The sequence below is a fragment of the Porites lutea genome, chromosome 9 (assembly GCF_958299795.1).
Source record: "Porites lutea chromosome 9, jaPorLute2.1, whole genome shotgun sequence".
Classification (NCBI taxonomy): domain Eukaryota; kingdom Metazoa; phylum Cnidaria; class Anthozoa; order Scleractinia; family Poritidae; genus Porites; species Porites lutea.
The window spans coordinates 21,968,695-21,979,509 of record NC_133209.1 but is presented as its reverse complement, the minus strand read 5'-3'; the positions used below and the strand labels follow the sequence as shown (position 1 = coordinate 21,979,509).

The following is a 10,815-nucleotide window of genomic DNA, read 5'->3' as shown; positions in this document are numbered from 1 at the left end:
AACCTCGACGCTGTTTAAGATTTTAGCATTGATTTTTTTTTGTTTCGCATAAAGAATCAGATAGTTTTTCAAACTAACATCACGGAAATAGATACATTGGAAAAAAATTATTGGTATTGCAAATGTAAACTGCTTATCGCAAGCCTTCACAGTCTTTTTAAGGCTTCCAGCCCAAAAAGACACTGTTCAAGACGCTTTTAAGCGAATTTACTATTAAAATAGAACTTTACCATTAAAAAAATATAAAATAAATAATTAGAATTCTACTATTAAAATAGTAAAATTCTACACCCTGTTTAATACTCAAGACCTTGTGTTCAGCAGCATATACCTGACCTGTATAAGCCAAATAAGGGAGTGAATGATCCCATAACTGACATCATTCGCATAACACCATTCTTCACTGCTGACATTCGCGTTCGGAAAATTTAACATAAATATAGATTCAAATGTACAGCATTTTCTGCTCTAACATAATAAGCTGAAGAACGGTTCATACGCATGAGTTGCAACTACTCTACCGTAACGTGCCAACGAGGGGAGCAGAACGGTGGTTTCTCTTCACATTGAGGCTTGATAATTACTCCTCTAAGTCGAAAAGATGACTCGCATGGCGGTAGATACTCCAGCTTTACCTTCCAGCCTTAAGATGGGGACGAATCTCGTACCAGCGCACTATACCACTTCTTTCCGTACAGTTCACATACGTGTGCTTCCGTACCTTGAATTTAAAGTTCTCATTGGATACTGATCACTCTTTCCCGCGATACTCGCCATAACTCGGACGTACCCTCAATTGGTTGGAGAAGCTGGACTGCTTTCCACTTCCCTTTACCAAAGAAGGTAGAGATGTTATCACAGCCTGTGTTCGAGTTTACACCTATAAGGGCTCCTCATGAAGCAGTGGTTAAAAGTTGCATAGAGTGTTCGCGCCTCTTCCCTTTTTCATGTAGCACCTTTTCAAAGTCAAGTGTTCGCTATGAGCAAGCAGTAGGATAAAGACATCAGTCTCAGTGTCAGAGTATCAGAGTGCATCACACTGTCATTCCTACGTGCATGCCGAGCATACAGAACAATACGCGTATCAGCCTCTTCGTCACGGAACTGTAGCTCAGGAACTGGGTCTCTGGTCACCATGTGTCTGCCTCTAGTCGCCCGACTGGCCTTCAGTTATCACACGGGGAGTTCATGATCCAGTTGCCGAGTCAGCTTCTAAATGCTACAGTTTTGCCCTGTCGGGCACAAGGAATTTGACGATTTCAGTTTATTTGTGTTGGAACTGAGCTCGTTCTATGACTTCACAGTATAGTGCATCGCAGTAAATCCCTGTATTGTACACTGTCAGCGGTAGACATAATTTTCAGTCTTTTTTGATCAACGCCCCGCACTACACGTCAACCACTTCGTCTACGCACCTGCTGCGCGAAGTTGGTTACTCTAAGCGACCACATAGAACATAGCTTCAGAGGGGATCTACAACTTCTGTAGCCTGCCGTTTCATCGAAACTGCCGGTTTTGTTCTCGGCTTGCCGAAACTGTTCCAGAAGTGCCATCCAAGCACAAGAGGAAGTACTAGATCCTTGTTGCTAATCTTATGCACAGCCTTCACCTTAGCTTTCTTCACTGGATCAAAGAAAGCGCGTGTGATTGGATGAGCAACGGCTCATAACAAAGTCATTCGCTGCTGCTTTCTCTTGCCCGTGGAGTGCAGTTAGTCATCACTTACTTCTGTTTAGAGAAGCTTAGCGAGTTGCAAATCTCTCTCATTGGTGAACTTAGTTCGGCCATTACATTGATTTTGATGAGACGTGCGGGGAATTCACATTCAGCTGAAACCTCTGAAACTGATTCCGGTCATGGACGCGTGACTGGATAAGGATGTCCACTAAGAAATTGTTTTCAAGAGGAGACTCTATTCAATACACTTGCAATGTAAACATATGATTTATTTACTTACTCTTTTCTGAAACAATTTTCTAAACCTTACATTTCTTCTAGTTATTACACAAAAAGCGAACTGCCGGTCTTATTGAGTGACCAATAACGGGCCGATTCAATGTTGATTCATAGGCATAGGCATAGGACCTCAGGTAGTTATAATTTAAGCACTATAATAAACGGAAGTCATGTTTTTAGTTCAAATATGTTTTAATTCTACGCTAAAACAACATTTGTTTAAGTTAAAAGAATATAAGCAACTTCTCAGCCTTCCCCAAAATTCAAGATGGCGGCCAAAAGGAGATTATGAGAGACAAATTTAAATTTCGATTTTCAAAGTGAAAGCTACCGTTTTATCCTTGCTATCATGCTTTTTTGTGATGCTTAATAGTCAAAGATTAATATGTGACATGTTTCCGCTGTTCCCCTCGAGTGAGCCATAAACCCAAAATTTCGGCTCTCAGCTGATGGACTATCTCGCATAGGAGAGTCACCCTCCTAGCCGAGAGAAAAAAAAAACTTGACCCCAACCGGCCTTCGCGCATGTTCTAATTGTCTCACCTTCGCTATGCGAGCCCTTTACCGATACGGATTCCCGTTGATGCGACCAGCGTTGAGCCATAAAATCCTGGTCGTGATACCGAGGTGGTCGCATTGAAGAGGTCTTCAAAATAATAAAATGACTCGGAGATTTTCACGTCTTGGTGGAAAGACTATGGGAGGTGAGCTGAGGCAAGAGGTGGTCGCAAGGCGGGGTTCCTATGTATATAAACAGACTGAAACAAGAGTTTGACGATCGAATAACCATGTTCAGGTTAGAAAATATATATATATATATATATACTGAAAGAAAATTGCAGAATGTTTACGAAAACTAGCCTGCCTGGCAGGCGCGAAAAGGGGAGGGAGAGGGGGAGGGAGAAAGCACGAAAGAGGGGAAAGAGAAGGGAGCGCATGCTATAAGAGGCGGTGTTTTTGTAATCCGCCCACCATTTTCTCAACTAATCCGATAATATCACTGTCAATACGTGACCAATCACAAGTACGAGCTCGAGGCTTCTCAGCATGGTCTGAAATTAATTACTTTGTTTACCGGAAATTGTCAAGTTGAGACGCTTTTTTCAAGTGATATCATAATCGAGCGAAATGAAACATTTTTACTGTTCTTGCTCCCGCAGCGAACACGACAAACATAGACTACGAGCGGTCTCTCATTTTTTCACTGCTCGCAGTCTACGACAATCAATGATCAGTTTCGTGTGAATACACAAGACCTTTTATCTTGTAACCTCCTCAAGCACGGTGATGGTCACAAAGAACAGAACACTGGCCAGCCTGAGCGAATAATGAAAGTAAAGGAGAATTATAAACAATTGTCAAAACGCTCAACGGATAGTTTTTACCAAAGCTTCAGCTCTCTCTTTGCAAACCAAACTATCTTGGACTTATTTAGTATTGTATGGAAGCACACTTTAAGAAAACTTAGGAAAAAAAGAAAAAAAAAAACATAATTTGGGTTGTTAGTAGCATAATATGCTACTTCTGGCGAGAACATTAAAAAAGGCGTCGCTCAAATGGTTAGATTGGTAAACCTGTGAATACTGTCACGCAACACTTTTGACCAGACTTTTCTGACCAATGAGGTATCAGCAGGCGAAAGTTTCACTATCAAAATCGCAGTTTTTGTGAGACCTAAAATTTTTAAATGGCAATGGATGTAAAAGTGTGACTGCGGAAAAGGTAGGCCATGTTCTGTTTGAGGTTATTTTCACGCACCACGTTTCCTCGAGTTTTTGGATCTTCGGTTGAACAGCATGGGACGAGGCGCAATGTCAGTTGACAAGAACGAGAAAACGCATTTGAGGTAACAAAAATTATCATTTCAGTACAAATGTCTTTAATACAAGTGCGATTATGAGTTAAGTTTCGTTTGGAGAGCCCAGCCATCGTGACTTGTCGAACAACAACCAACCGACTTTCTTGAAAAGTCTCATATTTCAAGCAAAATTTATTCAACTTCAGAAGGTTCGTGTGAAGTACAAATTTAATTACCCAGGCCAATTCTTACATATGTTTTAGCACAATGTTTAAGAGCCATTTTCTGAGAAAATCGAGAATGGCAAGACACTCGTCAAAAAGTCGATTTTTTATTTTATTTTGCCAAAACATCCCTTTTAGTGACCTAATTTAAGGAATAATAGTTTTGGCTTCAAACGATTCATTTTAAAGGAGAAATCAAAAAAAGTTTGAAAAATCGATTTTATGCCTGTTTTTCGAACAAAACACGGCAGGATGCAATGGCAACTTCGAGAGAAGGGTGAACGCGTAAGAAACATTCCCTGACATTGAAACTTCCCCGAATTATTATTTTGTTCTTACTCTTGAAAACCTCAAAAGAAAATTTGAAAAACAATGTCTTATATTTTTGTAATCGACAAGTCTAAAGAGGTCATATTTGTGACGTTAGACATGCTAGAAAACGAAGGCCAACTTTGACCATTAAAAAACGCCTCTGGTATATGCCGCTTGATCATAAAATCAATATAAAATGGAACCTTTGTACTAACTTACTGGAAAGTTTTAGCTCTGGAAATCAAATACCATCCTGACACCAAAGCAGGCGGTGAGAACAATTGATTTGGGAAATTTATGCAAATTAGACGGCTTGCGGACGGTTGTCAAGCTAAAAGAAAGGTTTTCCATGAAAGGATTACTCGCCATTGCTTGTAACACGTTTTTACGGCAAGGAAAGTTATTTCCAACTTCTGTTGCGTCGGTTTGAGTAACAAAATCCATAATTTTAAGCCACAAGGTCCAAAAGACAAACGTACGTTTGCTCATGACTGTGCCAGAATCCGGCCGTGAATCGAAATAAAGTCACAACACGTCGAAGAAAGAGTTACAAGAGTTTTTACTTCAGTCAGGAGGCAAAAGGAATAAAAATTCATCGCAAACTAATGACTTCGATTTTGAAAACCTTTCATCACTCGTTCGTCGGCTGCTAATAAACATCGCACAAGATTGTATGACCTTTGGCGTGTGACCGGAAATTGGTCACACGCTTTAGTCACGTCAGCATGCTGTCACGAAATTTTCGTAGTTGTTGTCAGCACTTTTTATACAGTTTTCACATTTTCTGACAAGAAATCCTCTCATCGCAGTAGACACAACCATGCATATTTATTTTTCTTTTATTTACCCACTAGGCTTTGAAAAAGCTTTTTTGCCTTCGAAGTACTGAACAGGAGGGGTACCTCAGATTCCAAGTGTCGTGAGTGATCCGTGGAAGCGAAAATTAAGACCAAAAAAGAACGAATATTTTGAATACTTAAGTAAAGCCACAGCTAAAAAAAAAAAATATGTTCAAAATATTTTCAAACCAAGAAAAAAACATACTTCGATCATTCCCGTGACTTGGAATCTGGCCGGAGTACCCCCTCCCCCTCCCCTCCTCCCCTATGCCGGGTCAAAATACTAAGTTCCCCCGGCCCAATGTCCCATAGTCAAGGGAGTATACTCTCTTGCTGTAGTAAAGAACTTGCAGAATAATACCAATTCTCCGTGGCCAACGGATTCAACGCTATAGTTTACTTTGGTTTTGCTTGTTGATTTTTTCGCTATTTGCTCACGACGAGGATCCCATAACCCCAACCACGACGACCAAATAATGTAACCAGTTATTACAAGAAAAAAAAAAACACAAAGAAACAGTCAGTCAGATAGACAGTACATAATAAAAAAGACCTCCATTAAGATTAAAAAAAATCAATACATGACACTGTCGAATACGGTTCGCATACAGCTATCAGCTGCTTTTGTCCACAACTCGCCGGTAGAGGTGCGCGGAAACTAGTGATTGTGAAATGGCTTCAAACTATGATCCTATACTGTTGGAATATTACTTATCAAAGAAAGCTACGCCTGATTTCTTCTAGCAGACCCAATCCTCTTGGTTCGTGTGAACAAAGTAGCTCATCCCGGCTATTTGCACCGTGCTAGTCTCCCTAGATACCCAAGCCTCGCACGCAGACTTTCCTGTCCCACGAACGTTGGGTAGGATTGCAGGACGAGCCAAAAGAAAGTGAAGGCTATAGGCGCTCGCGATGATGCAAGGAAGGTCGAGTATTATATTCCCCTACCCTGGTCGCCCAGAGTAAGTCTGCGGAGGAGAGTGACTGAGAGGCTGTATGTTCGAAAAGTTGACTAACGCCCCCGGGACTAAAGCTTTCCCCTGGATAAATCTATATCCAGTAAGTAACGCAATTGCTTCTTCTTATTCGCTTGATAGTGATCTCCGGTGAGTAGCGCTATCCAACGTTTGAATAACAGGGCTCTAAGAATTGTGTTTCGCCTTACACTAAAAACCCATAAACCTTATAAATTTCACTATGGGACTTCAGCACCTCCCTTGAACGATCCATTTCGCTAAACGGGACCTCAAAACAACGATTCTGTGTATCCTAAGGGAGTGTATACTATATACTTTCCTGGCTCTCGTCACTCACAGTGAGGTGATGGTAGCTTATACTCTAATAGACTTAACACAGTCGAACCTCCATGTGCGACCGGCAAAGGCCAAAAGACCAAATTTTCCCAGTCAAAGCCTTACAGTTGGAACTTCCAGTAAACGACCACCTTCTGTAAGTGACTGCGACCACTTTTTGGGCGTCACTGTTAATTGTTTTCCATAAGCGACCAGTTGACGCATTCTCTGCTCTCTATTTTTGCTGTGTGCACTATGTTCCTTAGAAAATATGAAGACCTTTAGTGACATCGTGGAACTACACATATTCTAACTTAGAAGATGTAGCCAACAAAGTGAAGATTCAGTTGTGATTCTAGACTATTCTATATCTCACTCACCTGAATCCCTCTTTAAATTTAGCATGATTTAAAAGCTGTATTTGTCAAAAGAGGTAAAAGATAATATTTTGCTAGGAATTTGTTACACCACCATTTAATAGAATGTGCCTGGACCTGTTCTCGGAATAGACCCCATGTGGTCGGATTCTTCTAAACGGCCACCTCCCGTCAGGGACCACTAAGTCTTTGCATTTTTGGTGGCCGCTTACTGCAGGTACGACTGTATTACTTTGAGCTATCACAGGCTTACCGATAATAAAGGGGATCTGCAAGGGAGCATGGATGCGACAATCACATGCAAGGTCGCTTACTTAAAATAGTGGACGTCTAACTGACAATCAAAGTTGGTGCTTATTATTGGGGTTATCTGGTGTTTACTCACCTCCCAAGCTACCCTGGGCGAGCCAACATTTCCTCCATTTCCTTACAAAACTTGGTAAACCGTTTACATGAGAAACAAAAAGTTGGTTCGGATAGACGCCTTACTTCCAGTAGTGGGCGGGGTTGAGGGCTTCCGGAAGTCAGCCCTCCACTGAGCCGGTACTGGTGGCCTCACCCTTCTAGCCCGGCTAATATTTCTCTACTTTGGCTCGCCCAGCTAGCTGGGACAACACGGTCAAGGCTGGACAAAGACAGCATGCGCAAGCACTGTTGACTCGGACAAAGTGGTCAATTTTTCCTCATATAAACGCTCGCTAAAGTTGGCTCGGCTGGGAGGTTGACCTTCTATCCGGCACAACTTTTCTCCATCCATGGGTTCCAAACAGTCGTTTAGCAGTCACGTTTGAAATTTATAGGAAAATGATGTAGCACTTCAAAAAATAATTTAAAAAAATACACTTTTTTCACAGCCTGTCAATACCTAGATGGTGTCTATAAAAGAAATCAACTGCAGAACAGGAGCGAATTTCAATTTTTTGCGCTTTTTACGCTAGCACTGCGAAGCGGACTGGGGGCGCGAGACACGCGCGATGCATGGAGAACAAGTTCTAAAAATACAAATAAAGCAGGCCTGATTTTATTTCGCAGTAAAATTCGTGACAGTATGCTAACGTGACTTAAGCGTGTGACCAATTTCCGGTCAGACGCCAAAGGTCATACGATCTTGTGAAATGTTTATTAGCAGCCGAAGAACGATTGAAGTGATGAAAGGTTTTCAAAATCGAAGTCATTAGTTTGCGATGAATTTTCAATCTTTTGGCCTCCTGACTGAAGTAAAAACTCTTGCAACTCTTGCTTCTAAAGGACCGCAGTGACGTGTTGTGACTTTATTTCGATTCACGGCCGGATTCTGGCGCGGTCGCTGAGCAAACGTACGTTTGTCTTTTGGACCTTTTGGCTTAAAATTATGGATTTTGTTACCCAAACCGACGCAACAGAAGTTGGAAATAACTTTCCTTGCCGTAAAAACGTGTTACAAGTAATGGTGAGTAATCCTTTCATGGAAAACCTTTCTTTTAGTTTGACAACCGTCCGCAAGCCGTCTAATTTGCATAAATTTCCCAATTCAATTGCTCTCACCGCTTGCTTTGGTGTCAGGATGGTATTTGATTTCCAGAGCTAAAACTTTCCAGTGAGTTAGTACAAAATCCAAGGTTCCATTTTATATTGATTTTATGATCAAGCGGCACATACCAGAGGCGTTTTTTAATGGTCAAAGTTGGCCTTCGTTTTCTAGCATGTCTAACGTCACAAATATGACCTCTTTAGACTTGTCGATTATAAAAATATTTCTGACATTGTTTTTCAAATTTTCTTTTAAGGTTTTCAAGAGTAAGAACAAAATAATATTTCGGGGAAGTTTCAATGCTAGGAAATGTTTCTTACGCGTTCACCCTTCTCTCGAAGTTGCCATTGCATCCTGCCGTGTTTTGTTCGAAAAACAGGCATAAAATCGATTTTTCAAACTTTTTTAAGGGCCTGTTTACATGGAGTGGGGGACCCCGGTCTAGTGGGGTTGGTTTCTTTTGTTTTCACGCTCTGGGGGACACAAAACAAAAGAAACCTACCCCACTAGACTGGGGTCCCCCACTCCATGTAAACAGGCCCTAAATTTCTCCTTTAAAATGAATCGTTTGAGCTAAAAACTATTTTTCCTTAAATTAGATCGCTAAAAGGGATGTTTTGACAAAATAAAAAAATTCTATTTTTTAACGAGTGTCTTGCGATTCTTGATTTTCTCAGATAATGGCTCTTAAAAAACAAATGACGTGAGTTTCAGCATAAATTTAAATTTCGTTTAGTCGAAAAAGAACCCAAACTAAAATAACATTGTTTATCTTCCAGATTATCGTTAAGATAAGAATTCATCACCAGACCAGAAGTAGAACCCTTTATAAATTGATTTATTCGGAAATATTTTACCCCGCTTTCTTCCTGTGTGCGTGCGAGCGAAGTTTTGAGATCGCCTCATTTTGCCTCAAATTTTGGTTGTTTTCAAGTCGCCGACCACGAAAATTGATTTTGTCGATTTTCTCCAAATCCAAGCGGCCTTCTGAAAAACAAACTACACCACGTTTAGTTACTTGCTTATGCCTATCTATGAACAAGATATGAGCGAAAATGATTTTTTAACTGTGGCCTCGAATTTTCGATTTTGCTCGATTTTTACAGACATTTGCTCTTAATTCTTAAAAAAAGAGTTCCTTCAGGTTGAAAATAAAGTTTTCTCAATTTTGCAGGACTGATGAATTGTCACTTAGTCAAGTTTACTGCAATTTTAAACCAAAGACTCAACGCTGTCGAACGACCCTGTAATCTAGAAAGGATTACATGCACTCATGGAACTGTTTGGAAATGCAGGGCATAAACTCAGGGCATCATGGTCTAATTGAGCTAACCTGTCATTGGTTTGGGCGAGGGATTATGCAAAGACTCAGAGACTCCATGCCCCTGCAAATTACTCCATTAGATGTCCGATAATGGACATTGGATGCCAAGAAAAGTGACCCGAAGAAAACATACTTAGACATCGGATGGTTTGCATTTATTCAAAGCTGAAAACTTTCAACTAGCATCTATTTTGTATGTTAAGTTACATGTCATCATTATTGTTTGTTTGCTTGTTTATGTTTTTAATCAGTACATTATTTAATACATTATCCAACAAAACAGTTAGTAAACTAAATTTTATAGTAGGTTATTTTAAAATGCGTAGGTGCACTGGACCAATATAGATCTAAAATGCGTTTACTCCAATACGTGTCAAGCTCTCATTACAGTTTAAAAAGGCATTTTACAAGGCTCTTTTACTTTTAAGAAAACATTCCGTACTTTACATATTGAACCAATAAATACGTTAAAAAACTTCTACTAATACCACATTTACCTGCAAAAATCATCAAGGGAATCTCTATTTTAAATTTTTAGTCGATGACTTTATCTCTATTTCATCCACTACTTACCACTGCATTAAGTAATCTGCAGTTATTGCGTGCATTAAAAAGGCAAAGGTTAAATGTCTAAACTTGCTAGCTGAAAATCATATGCGTTCTACTTTTGGTTTCCTGGTTCGCATGACTACACCCTAGCCTCCTGGAATGTCGAGGCTTTAGTTGAGTGATTCGTTCCCTGGGTACTTTTCCTCAAGGCCGGATGAGATTTTCGGAAGGTTACCATCCGGTTAAAGGCCAATCTGATCTTGGTGCTTAAGGCAATATACAGCCAAGGGTTGATGGCGCTGTTTGCGTGGGCCACCCAAAATCCCAGGTACGTGACAATTTCTGGCGGCTCTCTACGAAAAGCTGTTGCTACCCAAAAAAGGTGTATTGCCTGCGCGGGAAGCCAGCAAATAGCAAACACCACAACAATGATGACGAGCATGCGGACCACTTTCCTTCTTGTTATCAGCTGTCGACGCTGTTGTTCTTCAATCAGATGATTGCCTGGAGCCTGGTTAAACCATAGCATACTAGCAGCTTTCGCGTACAGCGGACATATGATGGCCAGAGGAATTATGTAGGTGATAAAGAAAATGTAGAGGTTAACACCAAGAGATGTCGCGTTGTAGCCCAA

The 10,815-nt window shown here is 40.6% G+C and overlaps 1 protein-coding gene across 1 annotated transcript in view; it reads right to left on the bottom strand.

Moving 5' to 3' along the window:
• Positions 1 to 9,944: 9,944 nt before the first annotated feature.
• Positions 9,945 to 10,815, bottom strand: part of LOC140948014 (tachykinin-like peptides receptor 86C) — a 37,783-nt gene continuing 36,912 nt past the window's right edge. The window contains exon 2 of the mRNA XM_073397238.1: positions 9,945 to 10,815. This exon is cut by the window's right edge and continues 504 nt beyond it. Within this exon, the coding sequence (XP_073253339.1) occupies positions 10,321 to 10,815 (495 nt within the window). The 3' untranslated portion in view covers positions 9,945 to 10,320.